This window comes from Rattus rattus, chromosome 7 (assembly GCF_011064425.1).
Source record: "Rattus rattus isolate New Zealand chromosome 7, Rrattus_CSIRO_v1, whole genome shotgun sequence".
Classification (NCBI taxonomy): domain Eukaryota; kingdom Metazoa; phylum Chordata; class Mammalia; order Rodentia; family Muridae; genus Rattus; species Rattus rattus.
In genome coordinates, this window is record NC_046160.1 from 123684517 (window position 1) to 123705959 (window position 21443).

Consider the following 21443-nt stretch of genomic DNA (forward strand, 5'->3'; position numbering starts at 1 on the left):
TGTCATCGGCATGATCCATTGAAGCTTTTTTACCCTCTCTCCAGCTTTTTTTTTTTTTAAATCCTCACCAAATTTGAATCCAGGACTTGAAAAAGCGCCAGTTATCTAAATACAGTATCGTATTGTGATAAATATAGCCATTGAGATTTTAGATCTATTCACAAAACTTTATTTTAATATTCATAGGGAACTTTTTTGGACTGTTATCTGAAAAACTGAAGATCATTTTATCACCAGAACTGACTATTAATTAGGATATTGTTTCAGAAATAAAAGTTGATCTGCCACTAAAACTCTATTTGAATATGTATGGTTCCAAGCTTGCTTTGTGTATTTAATAACTTTAGTACTATAATCACTCTGTTTACAATTAAATTTTGGTGAATATGCTAATATAGAATGTAACAGTGGGTGATTTCAGCAAAGGGCAGTGTGGATTTGCATCTCGATGTGCTTTTCAGTTACATCTGCATTTCATTTAGAATCAAAGGGAAAAGAAATGGTCAGATTATGTAACCATCATGTGATGATGAACCACCTCTCTTCTCTGTTGCTTAGGCTGTTACTACCACAGGCTTGAGCTGAGTGTTCTGAAATTACACAGAAAGTGAACTTTCTTACAGGTTGGCTTGTCTGTGTATTCCTTAATAGAAGCCTCAGGGCTGGAATTGGTTTCCTTATTAGAAGATAGTCTAATGTACTTAAGTAGTTGTTTAATTGAAATCCTTGTCTGCAGTTCTTTTGAACACTCACTAACTTAATAAGGCAAGCACTTGTGCTTGTCTTATTTTTGTGAGCTTGGGTTCCAGGGTTTAAGAAATTGTCAATTTCAAAAAATTGCCAGCAAAGCAACAGTAGATTGGGGCAGCCTGCTTTCCTGTTCTCAGAACTGAGAGGCTTCCTGTTGCTCTTAACCAGAAAATGAGAAGGGATTCCAGTGCAGTGGGTAGGGGCAGGTCTAGATCTTAGATAAAGCTGGCACGATAGTTGTGTGCTCACGGTAGTTGTGCCTCCTGGTAGTGTGCCTGTTTAGAGCAGGATGGAACCAACAGAAGAGGCTTTAGGAATGTTCATGATGGCAGGAAGAGGCTCTGGGTTCATATGTGTGAGAGCAGAGGCCCATCTTGTGTTATTCCTCAGGAGCCATGTCCTTTGAGAAGGGTCTCTTAGTGGGTTTAGGCTGGCTGGCTAGTGAGCCTCCCACCCCCACCCCTGGGTCCACCTCTTTCTGGCTTCCACGTGCTGGCCACCGGGCAGCTTTTCACCTATGCGTTGGGGGTAAACTTAGGTCATTGTGCTTACCTGGCAAGTTTGCTCCTGGCTGAGTCAGTGTGACATGGAGAGGTTTCTTTTCTGGAGATAGTATTTCAGTAATACAGTTCATATGCTAGGAATGCGTGTATTAAGTTACTGGGTTGGTTATTGTTTCTACACATAAGAGATGTAATTTCACGTATAGTTACATTTTTTTAGACAGTCTGTATGTAGCCTAGGGAGACTCTGAACTCTGGATCCTTTTGTGTTTGACTTCCTAAGGCTAGGCTTGTCATACACCTGTGTCTACTTCAGGTACAGCATTTAAAATTGGACCTCTCATTTCTTACCTCACATTCATGACTTTTAAGGAACGAAGGAATAATAGACTTTGGATGTCACCTAATTACAGCAGTCCTCTGTTGTCCTAGGCGAGTCATTCCAAGATCCCAGTGGATCCCAGAAACCATGGCTGGTGGTGGAGTTAGAAACACTGTGACCAATGTGTGTAATAGGGATCCTACTTGGTTCTGTGAAGTGAGAGTGTGGCAGTAACCGCGAGCAAAGCCATCAGAAGAGGGTCTGTACGTGAGGTGCCTGTGGTTTCCACATCTCAGACAGACATCTGTGTCACTCGCGGTGGTGGAGAGCTGATGCTTACCACACACAGCACTGTGATAAGAATCACTGTGGCTTTGGAAACTGAGACAAACAGACAGACGGCTCCTATGGTTGATGGGAGGGCAGCTTAGGGTGGGTGAATCAGAAAGGGTGAACGACATCCACAGCTGGACAGAGGGTTTGCTCCGGATGCATCCATACTCAGAATGGCACACAATATTACATTTTATGAATTTTTATTTCTGGAATTTTGCATTTACAATTTTGACCTTGCGTGACTGGATACGGAAGACTTAGTGAGCAATCCCTGTTTTCCTGTTTGCCATTCCACTTTTACACAGTTGTTCTTGGTTAGCAACCACCAAACTCTAACTGAGATTTTTATTTTGTTTTGAAATAGCCATAGCTGTTTTTTTTTTTTTTTTTTGGGGGGGTGTTTTTCTCAAGGGGTCCCCCCAGCATCCATGGTCCCTTGTGCGGGGTGCGGCTTCACAGCTGCACATTGTTGCTTGCTCTTCTCCTGTGTTCAGGTTTGTTTCATGTTTGACACCCTGGAGTTACCTTGTGATGTCCTTTGGTTGCAGCCCCAGCATATTTTCTTGAGCTGGGGAGGAGACGGGTTCTCAGTGTGTGCACTGCTTTGAAGTTTTGGGGATGGTGTGGACCAGCCTTGTCTTTATCTACTTAGATGGTGGTGTGGACACAGGGAGTGTTTCCCAGTTTTCCTGTGGATGTTTCCTAAGGTTCTGAGCTTCACTCCAGTCTTCTGGATGGTTTAGGGGTGTGCAGGGGAGGGATTCCTGAGGCCTTAGCACACCCAGTGCTCTTCAGAGTTCACCAGTCACGAGACACTGTTCTGTACACGTGGTTTTAGGAGTGGCATCCCTGATCTTAATTATCCCAGGAAGCTCCAGATAGCTGGCTTCAAGTGTAAAACTAAAACTAAAAGCCAATAGTTTTATTTGGAATGGAAAAAAAGCCCACTGTATTTACAAGAACTCTATACAAAGTGGATGCTGAGGCAGGATTTTCACTTACAAGATGGTATTTTTATTGCATGGAAAGAGAATTCTAGAAAAAAAATTGTCCAGACATTTCAGTTACCAAAAGAAGATTTTAAAAGTCATTTAAAACTGTTTTGACAACTATAAGGAAATAATCAAATAGGAAATTGCTGTGATTTGATAAAGCCGGATAAAGTTTAGAAGGAATCATGTTAGTGCCAGGTCTGCTGAGTGTTCAGCTTCCTTCTAGTTGAGTCGTCGCTGAGGTGCGAGGTGCAGAAGTTAATCTTTCCGTGTTTTAAGTCCTGGTTGCCATGGCTGTCACCAAAATACTGTTGGGCAAGATTTCAGCACAGATTTAAAAAGTACCTTGAGAGAACCCATCTGAGGAAGTGCTAGCCCCAAGTTCCTTTCCTTTGAGGATGTTTTCACCCCAGAGAAGTTTGAAATTGTAAAACGCAGAAAGCTTTTTTTTTTTTTCTTTTTAAGAGAAAAGTTAGATTTAAAGATTTCCCCATCAGTCAGTTAATGCAGTGTCTGCATTAGTGCTCTCTGCAGGAGGGGGTGGGACTGGTGAACACATCTATTGAAAGGAGGTTTACTAGCATGGCTGTTGACTGTCGTTTGAGTAGTTATTGATGGCTGACTCTGGATGAAAGAGAAGGCTGGTGTCTCAAAAGCCCCAGGTTGGAGCTGGGGTTCCAGGGAAGTCCTGAAGAAGTAGGTTCTAATCCCAGTGAGGGAGTGTCTAAGCACTAGGATGGATGCACTTGACAGGAGAATGATGGCACACAGGCAGCAAGCAAGAGCTCCCTTCTTTCCCATGGATGTAGAGCACATCTCCCCAACTCAAATAATCAAGAAACGCCTTCATCCTGGGTCGTGCTGCTTGGGTTTCAGTTGATCCCAGGTGTAGTCAGGTTGTCAACCACGATTAGCTGTCACAGTATGTGCATATATATGGCATATGTGGGATTCATGCATATTAGTGATAATTGGTGGGTATTTGCTAAAGTTTCCAATCTGATGTTGTGGGGAGTAGGGGGAGGTGGTGATACAGTTAGAGAGATAGTCTAGCAGTTAAGAGCACATACTGTTCTTGCAAAGTTCAGGTCTCAGTTCTCAGCACCCACAACTGAAAACCTGTAACCAGCTCCAGGGAAATCTCATACCCTTGACCTTCTCATGCACCCACACAGATACTCGTACACATCCTCTAAGAGACAAGAAAACAAATCATTAATTTTCTTAATGTCTATTTTATTTTTATATTTATGGGTATTTTGTCCATGAGTATGTGCATGCATGACTGTACTTGAGGAGGCCAGAAGGCTGCATGGGATCTCCTGGAGCTGGAGCTACGGAAGGTTGTGAGCCACCATGTGGATGCTGGGAGTTGAACCTTGGATCTCTGAAGAGCAGTCAGTGCTCTTTGACCACTGAGCCACCTCTTCAAGTTCCAAGAAAATAAATCTTTTAATACACTCTGTATGTTACTATATCCTACACATCTTAGCAGACTCCCATGTGAAATAGCATTCTTAGTGTTGCAGACCAGCCTGTTTTAATCTCTGTCCTCCTTTGCTTCTCTCTTCTGCAGTTTTTAGGGAACTGTAGACTCTTTTTTTTTTTTTCTTTCTTTCTTTTTTTCGGAGCTGGGGACCGAACCCAGGGCCTTGCGCTTCCTAGGCAAGCGCTCTACCACTGAGCTAAATCCCCAACCCCGGAACTGTAGACTCTTAAGGAGATCTTTTGAGTCAGTGTTGATAGAAGAATTTGGACTCATACGGCACACGTTCATGTGCACACACAGTTGTACTCGTGCAGTGGTTATGCCTGAGTGCACTTGAAGCTTAGACAGATGTGCTTTAATCAAGATCTCCCAACTGGCCAGTCACATACTTGGATCCAAAGCTTTTGATTCCAGCTGTGCTCTTCCCCAGTAAAACAGTTTTCTCAGACATTGTTAACACTTGTGCTGGTGAGAAAAGTGAGTGAGCTGCTTCTCCAGAATGCCCAGGGAGAAGGGACACATCTGATGTCTAGAACTTGTGGGACTAGCCTGCTGAGCCTTTGTCCTCCTTTGTGAGTGGGGCTGCTGCAGTCTTCCTACTCAGTACCCACTCTTGTGCCCCAGAAGCCCTTGTCCCCCGCCTTGACATAGGTATTGTAGTCTCTGTACTTGTGCTTGCACATCTGTACTAAGGGTCTCTTGGCTGCATTACTAGATGGTGTGCGTTCTAACTGCACGTCTTCCCTCAGTTGTACTAAACAGTTCTTGATTTGTTGTTCCTAATAGTATTTTAGTCATAGATGATATGCCACCGGTACTTAAAGTGCTTTCCATAGCTGCATAGAAAATTGTTTTTTTATGGTCTCCTCTTCCAAGCTTAGTGACAACCAAACATGATCCCAGCTGTTAAAGACCAGAACTAGTAGACACCCGTCTCTAGTCTTGAACATCCCCTGGAGTAGAGTTTTCTGTAGGGGATTGTTTTGAACCCTTCCAAGGTTATAATTGTGAGCAAAGTTGCTTGTTTTGTGTTACAGTGAAAATGCCTCGTGTAAAAGCAGCTCAGGCTGGAAGACAGGGACCTGCAAAGAGGCGCCTCGCAGAGCAGTTTGCCGCTGGAGAGATCATAACCGACATGTCTAAAAAGGAATGGAAACTAGGCCTGCCTATTGGCCAAGGAGGCTTTGGCTGCATCTATCTGGGTGAGTGCTTGTGATTTCTAGTCATCAATGGGGGGTTCAAATGCTTGTATGGGATTGCTTCTCATTTGAGCTACTGCAAGGCACTGCTGATAGCCATCTTAATTTAGGAGTGTGTGGTTGGTCACAAATAAGTTCACCTTTGAGGTATTAGTAGAAGGTGGCTCATCTTATGATACAAAAAGAACAAGATGCTGAATACTGTCACTCATGAACACAGTTTCCTTAGCACCTTCAGATTGCTACACAGACTCTCGCTCCTGAGACTGGAAGAGCTCTGTATCCATCCTTTTCTCTCCACCTCAGCTCGGTGCAGTGGGCTCCAGCTCTGCGCTTAGCTCATTTTACACATCGTTATAGCTGTCTGCTTTAATGTCTGTGCTTCCTGGTGGGCTTGACTGACCTGCCTTAGTTCTATTAGTTAGCATGCTTATCTTGGGATAGCTGGAAACCAAGTTAGAATCCTGATCTTCTATGATTTTACTGAGTTATCAACATTAAAAAGGGTTTCCTGCTGAGTGGTAGTGGTGACATACACCTTAAATTCTCGCATTTGGGAGGCAGAGGCAGGAGTGTTTGTTGTAGTAGGTGTTTAATCTCATTCCAGGGGTTTCTACCCTGCCTCGGATCACTTAGTTTCCAAATAAAAAACACACAACTTTTATATATTTATAATAAGCCTTTAATACACCACAACTGGGCAGATATCTACCCTCAAAGCTATTAGAATCTACTTGCCCATCAGTAATCCCAAATTATAACTTGTCACGTTCCATCTGGGCTGCTTTTAAATCCAGTTGGCCAGCCCTCATGGCCATATTTCCATGACTCACCTAACTCATGGCATCCACTCCTCCCTCCACCTTCTCTTCTCCCTGCCTAGGTCTCTCCTTAGACCGCAAACCCAGGAACCCTAACTCTGCCTATTTCTCTTTCTGTCTCGAAATAGGCTGTAGGCATCTTTACTCACCAGTCAGGGATGACATGGAGGGAGTGGGGGGAGGTTACACATCACTTGGTATGTGTGCAGATTTTCTTATCCCTGGGGGCAACCAGGCCTTGGGGAGGGGGTTGGAACCAGGGAGTGGGGGGCACTAGTATTCAGCATTATAACACATACAAAAGACCAAACCTCAACAAATGATCTCTTGTGTTTGAGGCCAGCCAGGTCTATAGAGCCAGGGCTACACAAAGAAACCCTAGTCAGACAGTAAGACCAAGAGCAAAGGAACAAGGACAGCAGCAGCAGGTTTACCTCGCTGGGGTGGTGGGGCAGCCTTTTCATCCCAGCACCAGCTGAGGCAGGCAGATCTGTGATTTCCAGGCCATTTAGGGCTACATAGTGAGACCCCATGATAAAAGAGAACGAAATGAAAAGCAAAAACCTTGCTTGTAGGTACAGCTGTCATCTTCCCTAAGAACCCTAGTGGGAGTGTACTCACCATAGGTCCTGTTTGCTAAGAACCCTAGTGGGAGTGTACTCACCATAGGTCCTGTTTGCTAAGAATCCTAGTGGGAGTGTACTCACCATAGGTCCTGTTTGCTAAGAACCCTAGTGGGAGTGTACTCACCATAGGTCCTGTTTGCTAAGAACCCTAGTGGGAGTTTGCTCACCATGGGTCCTGTTTGCTAAGAACCCTAGTGGGAGTGTACTCATCATAGGTCCTGTTTGCTAAGAACCCTAGTGGGAGTGTACTCACCATGGATCCTGTTTGCTAAGAACCCTAGTGGGAGTGTACTCACCATGGATCCTGTTTGCTAAGAACCCTAGTGGGAGTGTACTCACCATAGGTCCTGTTTGCTAAGAACCCTAGTGGGAGTGTACTCACCATAGGTCCTGTTTGCTTTGGGCACTTGTCTCCGTCTTTGCATTCTGTGCTTTTACCTTACTCTCATTTTCGTTATTGTAAATTTTAGTTTTTAAGGCATCATGTAGCTGAGATAGGTCTTGACTGTGCATTTATATCTAATCTTGACTTAGTTAACTAGTTATTTAATGTCTTTTTTAAAATTTTATTTATGTATACAGCGTTCTGCTGGCATATATGCCTGCAGGCCAGAAGAGGACACTAGATTTCATTACAGATGGTTGTGAGCCACCATGTGGTTGCTGGGAATTGAACTCAGGACCTTTGGAAGAGCAGTCAGTACTTTTAACCTCTGAGCCATCTCTCCAGCCATTAATTTCTTAATAAATGGTTTTGAGACATGGTCTCACTATGTACTTGTGAGACTTTGATTAGCCTTGGGCTCATTAGAGATTCTCTTGCCTCTGTGTCCCAAGCATTGAGTAAGTAAGAATATATGTCACTCTGCCTGGCACAACTTTTAAGAAGTTATTTGTTTTTGGTACTGGTCAGAAGGAGCTGGATCCCCTGAGCCTGGAGTTAGAGATGGTTGTGAGCCATCTAGTCCCAGTCCTGGAAAAGAAGCCTGTGCCTCTAACCATTTAGCCATTGTTCTAACCCTGAAAGTTTCAAATGCTATATTTAATAGTAGTTTACATAGAATGAAATGTGTAGACATTTAAAAAAACACACACAGATGCAAACATCTATAATATGAAGTTAACTTTTTTCCTTTCAACTAGTTGCTGTAAAGTGAAAACTTCTTTCAAGCAGTGTCTGACTTGCTATGCTAATATTACAGTGAAGGTTCACATCATCTGGAAACTTGTCACAATTGCTGTTCTTGTGTTCCACTCTACCTGTGATTCAGAGACCATGGGGAAGGCCTGCAGTGCTGTTTTTAACAGGCTCTCCCAAGTGATGGGGGCTTCTGGGATTTGAGAGCCGTGATAGGAGATAGCTACTTTCATTCGCTCACCTACTTCACACCCCTGAGTGGACGCCCTCCTCTGCACTTGTATCCATGAAACGCAGCTGGCAAACAGCACTTCTCACCATGTCTTGCACACAAGCCTCCTGATGGAGACTGTGCTGGCCTTTGGAGACGTACATGCTGCTTCTCTGGTTTTGTTTGGACATAAAGCTGTCCTAGTGAAGTAGGCTGTATTTATGTAAGGTGAAAGTCCTCATAAACCATGGAGAAGTAGCTGTTCAGGAAATGTTCACATCGTTACGATAAAATGCCCCAGGTGGGTGTGGTGATTGAACCACAAGGTCACTGTGGTTCCTGATTTTAGAGGGGTCAGTCCATGCTGTTTGGCTCCAAGACCCATACATTTAGGCAATGGGCAGGAGAAGGAGGGTTTCACCTCTGGCCCACAGGAAGCAGAGGAAGGCCCCAGGGCAGGATGCCTCTGATGGCTTTCACCACCCAGTAATCTTCTCCAGTTATGTCCTACCTCCTTAGGCTTCTAGAACTTCCGATGGTGCCATCAGCTGCGTATGCTGCATCCTTCTATGGGGGCATTTGTCTCCATCCATGCCTTTATGTAGTTACATCAGCCCAGCGCACATTTCAAGCTTGTCATTTAGAGGAGGTGCTGAGGTTGCTGCAGGAGGCTGGGGTTCATTAACAGGAACTTGTTGTTAAGTAGGTTGTCCCATTTAATCTCCTCAAAATCTGTGTTCCAGCCACCGTGCTCCCATGTGGTCCTTTTTCCAGTGTCCTTGCTTTGGTGGCCCTTTGCAAATCTGGAACTTGCTTTGCGTGTGTGTTGGATATTTTATTTCTGTCATTAGCAGGTGCTGTTGACTAATAAGAAATTTTAGTACCTAGTGAATAATCTGTGAGTTAGGGCTTTGCTTTCTGTGTGGAGAGGAGGATTTGCTTGAAGATTGTGCCTTCACTGCTGTGCGCACCGATACACTGATGCTGCTCTGTGTGCGATCAGCAACAGCAGTGTGCGTGTCTGGGCACGCAAGTGTGCATCGCTCTCCATTTTGCTTTTACACAGTGCTGCTTTTCCAAAGCTGAGGTTAGGGCAGGGCGTGCACATGCTTATTCCCTGACATTTCCAAACATTTCATGATGCTTTTCACACTTGACTATTTTCTCAGTTCCAGGATAAACAGGTACTTGTTGACAAGGCCTCGTTCTGTCTCCTTGGTGCCTGGCATAGTGTGTCGTGTGTTGTGGGTATGTGGTTGCGTTTCTTTACCCTCCTATTTGAGTGCAGTGTTAATGGGATGCTATCTTCATTTCTATGTTTTGCTAAAGATTCTGAACCTGCCTTATTACTAATTCAGTATCTAAATGCTGCTCCCTGGGGCTGTTAATAGGGAGCTGATGAGTGTTTCTAGAAACTGCTGCTTCTGTGTCTGAGGTGCTTTGGCTGCAGCTCTTGTTTGGTTTTCTTCCTTGGTTTCTGTGGCCTGCTCTCGCAGTCTGCCTGTCTGCTCTTGCAGTCTGCCTGTCCTCTGTTTTAAGGCGACAATGCCTTTGGTATCAGTTCTAGCACTCTTTTCTTTTTGTTCATTCCCAAGGAGATTTCTTTCAGTGGGAGGCTCTAAATAAGTAGCCTTTGCATTTAAACTGTGCTGGAGACTGAACCTAGATCTCACCTACGTGGAGCATGCATGTGCTCTCCCTTTGAACTAGATATCACCTTGATAGTTGGCGTTTCTCTGCTAATCACTACGAGCTCAAGACGTGTGTCCGTAATGGGCTAAGATCTGCATCAGCACCTTGTGTTGCAATGGCAGAAATACCCTAAGGGGGAGGATTTGCCTCGGCTCACAGTTACTTGGGTCTACAGTTGTACTTATATACATGGGGGACATGGTGTGGCAGGAATGCATGTGGCTGTCCACAGTGCACAGACTAGGATGCAGAGAGTGCAGGTCAGAACTAGGGTGTCTATAACTAGCCGTCAGAGGGTCTCGGCCAGTAGCTTACTTCCTTGAGTTAGGCTCTACCTGTTCAAGGTCCATAGCCTCCCAAAATAGTACCATCAGATGAGAGTTAAGTGTTCAGATCACAAAGCTGGGGAACATTTTAGATTAAAACCATAATAACATCTGAACTTGGATGTTTAGCAAGCATCTCAAACAAAATACCCCAAAGCATCTCTCCTGAGCTTCTCTATTTGTAGCTTTTGTGCAGTTTTCTGCCCATACCCTAGAAGCGCCTTACCATCTGCATCCAGCCCATCAAGGTCTTGCCCTTCCAGTCTGTGACCACAGTCTGCTAGCACTACCTTGGGTCTATGCAGCTGTCAGGCCACACTGCCTACTGCTCTGCCTGCTTCTGCTCTTGGCTGGTACACATCCTCCTAAGCAGACCAATTAGGTTGGACCATGCTAGTCCTTTTGGCAAAACCTTGGAGGCTCCGTGTCTCAGTTGCAGCAGCAGCCCCAGCCTTCATCCTGTCTGTTAAGCCTTTCTTGTTTACTCTCTGCTCCCTGTGTAACAGGTCTCTGTGTGCATTGGTCTCCTGGCTTTGCAATTCATATAACAATCCCATATTGGGGGCTGTGGTGCTGGTCTGTGTGGAATATTGTTCCTATGAACTCCCATGGCCTGAACTGCTCCATAGCTTCAGTGACACCCCAGGCTCTTTAGCACACTATAGCACTGCCTGCCTCCATCACTGTTTAACTGTTCCCCCATTTCTTCTGTCACATCATAGTGATGTTTCTATCATAGTACACTATATGTGTTTTACTTGATGTCTGCATTTACCGCTCAAATAATAGCCAGGAGTGGAAGGATTTTTTTCCTGTTCACTTGCAAATTCTCATTTCTTAGAAAAATGACATGAAGATCCTTGTTGATGAGCTTGGAGAGACTTCCTGTTCTGTATGGCAATGGCTCAAGTGTTGCTGTGCACTGACCAGTGACTGACTGGAGTCCACTCCTCTGCCTCCAGCTGTTCCTTCCTTAAGGGTTTGCAGCTCATCAGAACTGGGGACCTCACAGCCCGTCCTCCAGGACTTCACAGTGTATCAGCACCAACACCAGAGGACTTCTGAATGAGAGAAATTGTTTAACTTAGTGTAACAACTTCCTGTAACATCTGATTAGATTGAAGATCCTAGAATTGCTAGATACATTCTACATATGAAAAGTCGTAGACTAGGTTGTAATGGTGGTCTGAAATGCCATTTGGAATCTGGGATTCACACCTCAGAGGGTCGCAGGGTTGTAGACCCAAGTGTCTGTCATATCCCGTCTGTGGCAACACTCCTTGTTCTGATGTAAATGTCTCACTCTTTAAACAGCGGACACAAATTCTTCCAAACCGGTCGGCAGTGATGCGCCCTGTGTTGTGAAAGTGGTAAGAAAATATTGCTTATTTTTCTTTCCTCAATGTAATTGGTATTTATTTTGTAAGGCATCTTTTTGATGACTAGACTTAGCTAAGCCATAAGGTACTGCATTGTTAATAATCTTTCATAAATATTTAATGAGACACACAGTAGCTCTATAGTTTTAAGCAACTTGAATTCAGAGTCTCCAGCTCCCCTGAACTAGAGTGGCACAGTGTGTCTTGAGGATGTCTGAGAGACCACAGAAGTCTGCAGGGTGGAACGTTTTGTTTCAGCTGTTTGCCTCAGGCGGGTGTGTTTTATATTTAGATCCTGTACCTCCCTGCTAAGCTGACTTTATTTTGTTCTGGGCATTTGCTTGCTTGTTTACTTTGTCTGCTGTCAGTTTTACTCCCTTCCCTGTTCATTTTAAGAAGTTGTGATTTCCTCTGCAGTGGTAGAGCTCTCTTTGCAGTGATAGAGCTCTCTTTGCAGTGGTAAAGTTCTCTTTGCAGTGGTAGAGCTCTCTTTGCAGTGGTAAAGTTCTCTTTGCAGTGGTAGAGCTCTCTTTGCAGTGGTAGAGCTCTCTTTGCAGTGGTAGTTTTCTTTGCAGTGGTAGAGTTTTCTTTGCAGTGGTAGAGTTCTCTTTGCAGTGGTAGAGTTCTCTTTGCAGTGGTAGAGCTCTCTTTGCAGTGGTAAAGTTCTCTTTGCAGTACTCACACCGAAGTTCTGGGTGTGTAGGATTGGCAGCCACTGAGTAGTTAGGCCAGTTACAGACTGGAGAACAAAGAGGCGTGTTCTTGTCAGTCACTGATTGTGTTTCCTTAACACTCGTTCCTCGTTTTGATCAACATTGTTTATAGCTCTGCCTGCCCCACTTTTTATCCAGGAGGACCCTTGTTAAACAGAAGAGCCACAGAGTAGTCATTGGAGAGTTGAGCGCCCCATTCCCTGTGCCCTTTCTTCTGTTTAAAGGTTATACAGTCTGGGAGTCAGGAGTGCCTCAGAATTCACTGCCCACTTTGTTGTATTCAATAGAAGTATATCCCACTCCCTAGGAACCAGGTATCTTAGACCAGATTTTTTATAATTTTTTCTTTCTAAGTTGTTTATTTTGTGTGTTTTGTCTGCATTATGTCTGCGTTGTGTGCATACATGGTGCCATTGAGGCCAAAGAGGGCATTGGGTCTCCTGAAGCTGGAGTTACAGATGCCTGTGAGCTGCCATGTGGTGCTGGGAAGCCATCTAGGACCTCTGGGAGAACGGTCAGTGCTCTAACCACTGAGCCCTCGCTGCCTTTGTTTTAGTGAACATTTTAAAGATATTTACTAAGCAGTGTAACTTTTCAGCAAGCTACATAAATCAGTATTTGAACACTTGAGATAGGCATGTGTAAGTGTCTCATGCCTTCTGTGAACATCCTGCGGTCTCTAGAGAGCTCTTTGTCCTGTGTTTGAGCACTGCCCTAACTCTTCTCGGTTATTTCTCGTCTAGAGTATTATCTATAGGTACTGTCAGATATGTGCTGTGTGTGTAGTGTGGTATTTTAAAGGAATCACCTGTACTTTTAGCAGATCAGTCATTTTGAGACAGGGTTTCTCTGTGTAGCCCTGGCTGGCCTGGAACTCGTTATATAGACCAGGCTGGCCTTGAACTCACAGAGATCCTCCTGCCTCTGCCTCCTGAGTGCTGGGATTAAAGGAGTGTGCCATCAGCCAGCTCATTCACTGCCTTTTATTGATGTGTTGATAGGAATCTGGGCTGTTGCCAGTTTGGGCTACTTGGAGCAAAACTTCAAAGACTCTTGGAGTAATGTTCTGATGGGATGGGTTTCTGTGTCTCTTGGAAGCTAAATTACTTGTCAATAGGGAGAATACACATTCAAATTTTAAAAAAGTTCTAGGGGTTGGGAATTTGGCTCAGTGGTAGAATTTGGTAGAATTTGGCTCAGCTGGGTTCGGTCCCCAGCTCCGAAAAAAAGAATAGAAAAAAAAAAAGTTCTAGACATATTTCCAAAGTGGCTATGTTGGTTTTTGTATTGCCAGTGGTTGACTGACAGCTCTCCCTGATGCAGCGCTTGCCCAAAGTTGGTGTGCCTGGCCTGTGAGCCCTTCCAGGAGGCAGGGGGCCGTGTCTGGCTGCTGTTGGTTTGTATTTGCTGTGTGAGCACTGTTGAGCCTGTTTTCCTTGTGTGTGTCTGCCGTGTGTGGTCTTGTGTGATGAGTGCTTCTTCAGTCCCTTGATTCTTTTCTCCTTAAGAAGGTTATTTTTAATAATTGGATTGTGTAGCTTTTTATAATTGAGAAGGCAGAGTTATTCTAGATAGATCTTATTTTCAGATATGTGTTGTAGCTATTTCCTACTAGCTGATAGTTTACCTGTTCATTTTTAAATGGTTTAATATGTCTTTCAGACTGACTCAAGCTTTTTCTCCTTTATTCAGTTAATATGGCTCTGATACTGAACTGAGCCTGTAGTGCACACCCTACTTAGGCAAGCTAAGGTAGGCTCCTTACCCATTCTGGAGCTGCTTTGCTCATATTTTTTGCAGGAATTTTGTGGTTTTATTCATAAAGCATCATGGTTTTTAATTTTTCTACAAGTTTTTCTGTATTAGACTCTTCCAGTCTGACTTGCTTGTCAGTCGCACTAGCCGTTTGGTCCCTGTAGTGTTCCACTGGACCCGAGGACCTCTGGGTGAGCACTTCCCATCTTATCTCCCAGAACACAGCAGGCAGGGTTTGAGACATGGTGGAGTTTGTGAGGCTAGAGCTTCTGTGTCTGCAGTGGGAAACCTTAGTCAGCTCTGCCCTTCCTTCTCAGTGCCTGTGTCTGTCTCCTGCCTATCCCCTCACTGTGTCTGTCTCCTGCCTGTCCCCTCACTGTGTCTGTCTCCTGCCTGTCCCCTCACTGTGTCTGTCTCCTGCCTGTCCCCTCTGTCTCCTGTGTCTGTCTCTCTGCCTGTCCCCCTCACTGTGTCTGTCTCCTGCCTGTCCCCCTCACTGTGTCTGTCTCCTGCCCATCCCCTCACTGTCTCCTGTGTCTGTCTCCTGCCTATCCCCTCACTGTGTCTGTCTCCTGCCTGTCCCCTCGCTGTGCCTGTCTCCTGCCTGTCCCCTCTCTGTGTCTGTCTCCTGCCTGTCCCCTCACTGTGTCTGTCTCCTGCCTGTCCCCTCACTGTGTCTGTCTCCTGCCTGTCCCCTCACTGTGTCTGTCTCCTGCCTGTCCCCTCACTGTCTCCTGCCTGTCCCCTCACTGTGTCTGTCTCCTGCCTGTCCCCTCACTGTGTCTGTCTCCTGCCTATCCCCTCACTGTGTCTGTCTCCTGCCTGTCCCCTCACTGTGTCTGTCTCCTGCCTGTCCCCTCACTGTGTCTGTCTCCTGCCTGTCCCCTCACTGTGTCTGTCTCCTGCCTGTCCCCTCACTGTGTCTGTCTCCTGCCTGTCCCCTCACTGTGTCTGTCTCCTGCCTGTCCCCTCACTGTGTCTGTCTCCTGCCTGTCCCTCGTCTCCAGTCCTTCTGGGGTGGAGCTTTCTTTTGCACTGTGCTCTGACTTTCCTTCTGAACCACAGGGGTGGTTGCCACCAAGTCAGAGGAGCTAGAGTTCTTACTGTGATGCTAGTCCCGTGTCTGGGATTGCAGGGAGATTCTATGCCTTCTTCTATACACCTGAAAACAGGATACCTGGGGGTGGGGAGAGGAGATCAGTTCCTCAGTTATCTTCAAAGGACTCCAGTGAGAAGAAAGCAAGCCTCCCCTGACTCATGATCATGTGAGTCAAACCGGTCCAGGCTCCCAGACCCCTCTGCTCTGCCCTGCATAATTGCCATACTTGTTTGCCTGTTTTGGAGGGAGTGCACTAGATGACCATGTTTGTTCTGTATCACTGATGCTTTGTCTTAGAATTGTGAGCCTCATTGTAAGTGTTCACCTCCCATCCTTTTCACTTACCTTACGGAGGGAAATGCATTGGATCTGAATTTCCAGTTACTCTAACAGAGCACATTGAGTTTCTAGGTTTGAAGGATGTCTGTTTTCAGACTTAGTCTGGTATTCTGTATCTCCACTGTCCTTTGTCCTTCTCTTTGTGAAGGGCGGGTGAGTGCCCGCTTTCCTATGATTCATATTTCAGTCGCTCTTCTGTGTTTGTGGTCCTGGAAGAGCAGCTGCCTAGCCCTCAGAGGGACCCCAGCCAGAGCCGGCTGCTGCTCCCTTGGTGACTGAAGTCTTTGGGTCCTTTAAATTCCTGTGTCAATCACTGGATTGCTCTTTATTATAGTTTTGCTTCTGATACCTTTCTCCTAATGTCAGTTAGAATGGTTGTGTTTATTTTCTCTAAGTAGGTTTTAAGTTACTGGACAGTGGCCTTGTTTTAAATGTCCTTTACTTACGCTGTTCTCCCATGCTTATTTTATTTGTTACACTTTTTTAGGTATAATTTTCCCCTCCCTCTTCCTGCTTCTCTGTTCATTCACTTTTATCCTTTTGATGCCGTTTACTTTCCTCTGTTGGGAGTGGACCAGGCTGTTGTTTCTGTTCTGACAGCTTTGTAGTCTTTAAAGGTGAAGGAGACAGCAAATATAAACACACAGAACCATCATCATACCTTTTCCGACTTAAACTCAGAACAATTGCCATTCAGACTACACATGAAGATTGTTACGTGTGGTGCTGGAGATGGGTGCAAAGCCTCCTGGCTGGTTCGTGTTTTCAAAGACCATGAGTGACTGACTGGGTGTGAGTAACAGAACTGCAAGATTCGAAGCTGCGTGTTTGAAAGTCCTTTATGGGGAGGCTCTGTGAAGAAATGCTTCCCAGTTCTTGCATGTTGTCATGAGCCTGTGTAGGGCCTGGCCATTGGTGTCTTTGATAAGTCTGCCAGGTGCTGCTTTGCATCCAGATTGAGAGGCAGAGTGGAATCTGGAGCTCCTTAGCTGTGACAGGTGAGGTCGTGTCTCTGTAGTCCTGTAGCTTCATTCTGAGATCCTTTCCAATAGTGTACTCTGAGATTCCACCACAAAAGCTCCATTGCTTTTGACATGCTCTACATAGCATGTATACACATGGCTCCTGCATTTGGCATTGGCATGAGCATAACGCACACATACAAATTAAATGTCTCAGCATCTCCTACTCACTCCTTCTCACACAGGAGTGGTCTCTATTTCTGTTGGGGGCCTTTATCCTTGACTGATGCAAGCAGCTGTGGGGCAGCACTGCTGTGTCACTAGTATGTTAGCTTATGTTCACTTTCAGAGCTGTGCATGAGAGTACATGCACACACACAGACACACATATACACACACAGGCACACAAGTACACACACAGCTACATACATACACATAACACACTGAATGTGCGTACACACAGAGAAACACTCATATACAGAGAGACATATGCATACACACACACAAAGATACACATACACAGAAACACACATGCGTGCACACGTACACACACACACACACACACACACACACACACACACACACACACACACACACACAACACCAGGAAGAAATAGTAAATAAATAACTTGGACAATACGAGTAGAGAATTTTCTGACTCCCCATCCCCCTCAAACCTAAGAGTCAGTAAGAAAGAAATTAGTTCTCTGAGTCCTTCTCACCTTCGTGGGAGCAGCGTTGGAAGCCTGAAGATAGTCTTCCAGTTGATGCCACTTAAGAGATGGTGTGTGATGGTCCTTTTCTTGGGGAACAACTGACGGACGGGGTCTGTATTTCACAGCCTCCTGGGAAAGACTTTGCCTGATGTTGTGATGAGTGTTTCTAATTTTCAATGCAGAATTTTTTTTTTTTTTGGTAAGAAGGAGAAACTTTGTACAGCTTCATTTTTAAATGGCAGCCAGTTGCTTTTGGATGGTGCCATTGAAATATATCACATTTTAATTTTTTTTCCTGTTGTCATCGTCATTTTGACACTTAGAAGTCTTAAGGAAACGTTTAGTGATATTCTAGTTAAAATGTCAGTCCCAATTTCTTTTCTAAATCTTGGCTATTATAGAGTTGGCAAAGTATTTTAGATTTGAAATATGTTAATACAATTTTAGTTCTGAGTTAAGGTATTTTCTCCATAGATATCTCGCTTCAGCTGGAGCACGGCGCCAAGAAGTAGCTCCTTTACTTTGTCATAATGGAAGCCTATTGGACAGAAAAATGTCTGAAAGTGCTCAGGAGCCTTCATTAGAGTGTCCTGATTTATATGGTTAATTCACATTATAAGTTTAATAAATTATTGCTTGAAGGGAACTTGAAAATTAAAGTTGATATGATGTAGGCTGAAACTGAATAAATCAAAAATCTTATATGTTGGTAATAAGCCAGGAGTGGTCTTGGGAGAGCATCTTTTAAGCTGGAGTTTTATTAATGAGTCATTCTGAAAGTTAACCAAGATTCCTTTTCTTTAATTTCACTTTCTTCTTTTTTTACACTGATTTCTGTGACTTGCTTGGTTATGGGCTTGAAGCATTTGCTTACATTTCTGGTGTCTGTTGTTTCTAGGTAAGGAGCCCCAGGTGTGGGAGAGTTTCTTGCATAGCACATTGATCCAGGGCTCTGCATTCACATTTGTGTGCACGGATCTGATCCTGTGGGGCTTGGTGACGTGCTAAGCTCTTGAGCACCACTCTTCTGAGGCTGAGCTGTACACGGGTGGTGGTCTGCTCAGGTGCTTTCCTATCCAAATGTTGGCATCTGTGGCTTAAGTGTTCTCTTGTGGCTAGGGACTGCTTGGTTGCAGATGAGCAGAGTCCTGTGAACACGTTACCTGGAGATGCCTGCCATTTGAATTCCTAGACATCTGAGCTGATAGAACTGTCTAGGTGATAAAGGTTTTAATTGACACTTAAAGGACCAAAATCAACTCCTGTAGTAATTGAGGTTCAAGAAGAAGTGAGTGGACACTAATTTCAGCGTTTAAAGCAGACATCTCTGAAGTGGAGAACATACTGTGTCTGCCACCTCACAGCTCGGGTCTTTGCCAGTTCTGATGAGCTCTGAGCCTTCACTCCAGCCACACAGGTCTTCTGCCCCAAATAGTTTGCTCAGATTAGTTTTGAAATCTTTTCATTTGTATTTGAGGTTATCACTGCCTTTAAACCAGCATAAAATATCAGACATTAAGTAAATACTATTTTATATCAACTAGTCACACAAAACTCACTATTTAAAAAGCCAACACAATTATAAGTGATTTCTTCCCCATATTTGTTAAACAACATGAAAGTCATTAAGGGCTGTTATCGCTTGTTGTATAAGATATCTTTTTTGTAAATGTTTGCCTCTTTACAAATAATTCAAATGGTTAATATTCCTTGAAGTGGGAAGTAGGGATTGTCTAGTCAAGTTAGGGAAAAGAGTTATTTATTTAGCTCCAGTTTCTTTTTGACTTAAAAAAAAAAAAGCCCTAAGGTTGTTGGTCTGATAAAGAGGATTCAGTGTCAGAAAGAGAAGCGCACTGCGGTCTCACTCTGCGATGCACATGACCCTCTGCTTCCCAGAACTGATTCTACTATTAATTGGCTGAGTCAGCTATGGGGATTTTATTACATCTCTGAACTGTCTTGTAGCCTCTTAGTGGTGATACACTTAGCATGGTCGCTGGCCTTTGCTTAATAAAGATGAAAATTAGTTTAAACATTTGCCTTAAACTTCTGCAAAGACTGAACTGTATTTCTGATTTTGTATAATGTATCAATTATGAAAGTTGAGCTTAAGAGAAAGAAAAATTATTGTGAGAACATATTAAGTATTTCTAAGGAGTTGAACTTAATCTTTTAATAGTTTATAAATTTAAGTATCAAAGTTACATTGTATTTGTAGGAAAAATTAGATTTACACCATTTTGAAAGCTCAGTATAAATAATTCAATAATTTTAATTGACTTTTGTATTCTAAGGAACCCAGTGACAATGGACCTCTTTTTACTGAATTAAAGTTCTACCAGAGGGCTGCTAAACCAGAGCAAAGTAAGAAACAATAAATGCGTTTAAAATTGTTTTGTTAGGGGTTGAGGATTTAGCTCAGTGGTAGAGCGCTTGCCTAGCAAGCGCAAGGCCCTGGGTTCGGTCCCCAGCTCCAAAAAAAAGAAAAGAAAAAAAAAATTGTTTTGTTAAAGGTTTGAACGTTTTAAAATAAGCAGTTTACTGGCTTTATTTCACAAAGCTGAGGTTAAAGTGTCACATCCTATGTCTGTTTTCATTTGCTTTATACAGAAACATTATTCCAATATTACTTGCCGAGACATTCTGATGTATTGATGTATTTGCTCTATGGTCTGTTGGCATGTGAAGTAATCAATTCTATGTGGCCTAAAATACATGAGCAGGCCTAGTTCACAAGTGTGAGGTGAGGTCTCTGACAGACCCTAAGGCCTGGGCCTCAGGCTGCTGAGCTGGACTACTGCTCTCACCTGTGTTCATCTGAGGCCCCAACTCCTCACAGGAAGGAGCAGAAGTTGACCCTCCCGCCTCTGCTCCTGAGTCTTGAAAGGGGAGGGAGAGATGTAAACACTAAAGGAGATAACCAACCTCCTACTTCTGGAGTTTGGGGTGGAAGCCATTCTTCTTGGCTCCGTGCTTAAGAGAGGCAGTGCTATTGCTTTGCTTTAAAAATGGTTTCATAGATGGGCAGTTCCAAGATAGGCAACAGCACAGTGCTATTTTTGCAGATTGGTAAACTTTTTAATTATACTTTGTGTGGGTTATCCTGTGTCCTTTGCAACATGTTTTATGAGTAGAGGTTGGATTTTTGCCTTTATAAGTATGTTCTGCTCTTAGTAATTTGTTCTGAAATGACCGTTTACATACAGCAGTTGAAATCACAGGACTCTTTTTTTAACTTCTAGTTCAGAAATGGATTCATACACATAAATTGAAGTATCTTGGTGTTCCTAAGTATTGGGGATCTGGTCTACATGATAAAAATGGAAAAAGGTAACAATCTCCATTTTGAGCCTTTGCTGTTGAGTTGGTTTAGTAAGGAGTTACTTTGTGACTCCCACATGATCTGTAGATGTGCTTCTGGACTGCAGGGCCGAGGAGGGGAAGAGTAAGATCTTATCTCTGCTTTTCTCCGTACACCACAGTATGAGGGCGGTGTCAGACGGGAATGCCAGTCTAACCTGTGCACGTCTGTGGAGCAGCCCAGAACTCCATGGACAGGAGCAGGGCACCCCTCTCCCCCGCATCTCCTGTTCTTTATGCAAAAGAGCCCTCAGGATCCCGTTTTATATCTCAGTTTGAATGCCTAATCTTCCATGGAAACTAGGGTGGTGTTCTTTATGAGGGCTTTAGTAGTTAGAGGTGAGAATCATTTAGAGATAGCATTTCTGAACCATGAGGGAAAAGCTAGATGCTTACTTAGTAACTTCTAGTCTCTAGTCTAGAGACTTCTGCTTAGATGTCTCAGGAATTAGAGTTAAGAAAACACTTAGCAGCCTGCTCTTGTTAAATATCTCAGTGGATGAGTTAAACTTCATGGGGCAAAGTTTGGAGGAGATTGAAGGCCAGGCTGAGTTAGAACCTGGGGGCTAGTCTGCTAGTGAGAATGGCGTTTGTGCTGCGGCTGTGATTCGGCCGTCTTAGGCAGTCATCAAAAGCCCGATTCCATACATTGCTTTTATTTGAGCTAGGGTCTTGCTTTCCACACTTAACCTCAAGTAGTTATGGAGCCTGGGCT

General features: G+C 44.1%; 1 protein-coding gene across 6 annotated transcripts in view; it reads left to right on the forward strand.

The window, feature by feature from the left end:
- Nucleotides 1-21443, forward strand: part of Vrk1 (VRK serine/threonine kinase 1) — a 63270-nt gene that overhangs the window by 24024 nt on the left and 17803 nt on the right. For 5 of the 6 annotated variants that reach the window (XM_032908388.1, XM_032908389.1, XM_032908393.1 and 2 more), the window contains exons 2-5: nt 5430-5594; nt 11720-11775; nt 19663-19732; nt 20611-20698. In XM_032908388.1, coding sequence (XP_032764279.1) covers nt 5435-5594; nt 11720-11775; nt 19663-19732; nt 20611-20698 — 374 coding nt within the window. In that variant the 5' untranslated portion in view covers nt 5430-5434. Of the gene's footprint in view, nt 1-5427; nt 5595-11719; nt 11776-19662; nt 19733-20610; nt 20699-21443 lie in introns of all 6 variants that reach the window. The other variant, XM_032908391.1, reaches the window with a different exon arrangement.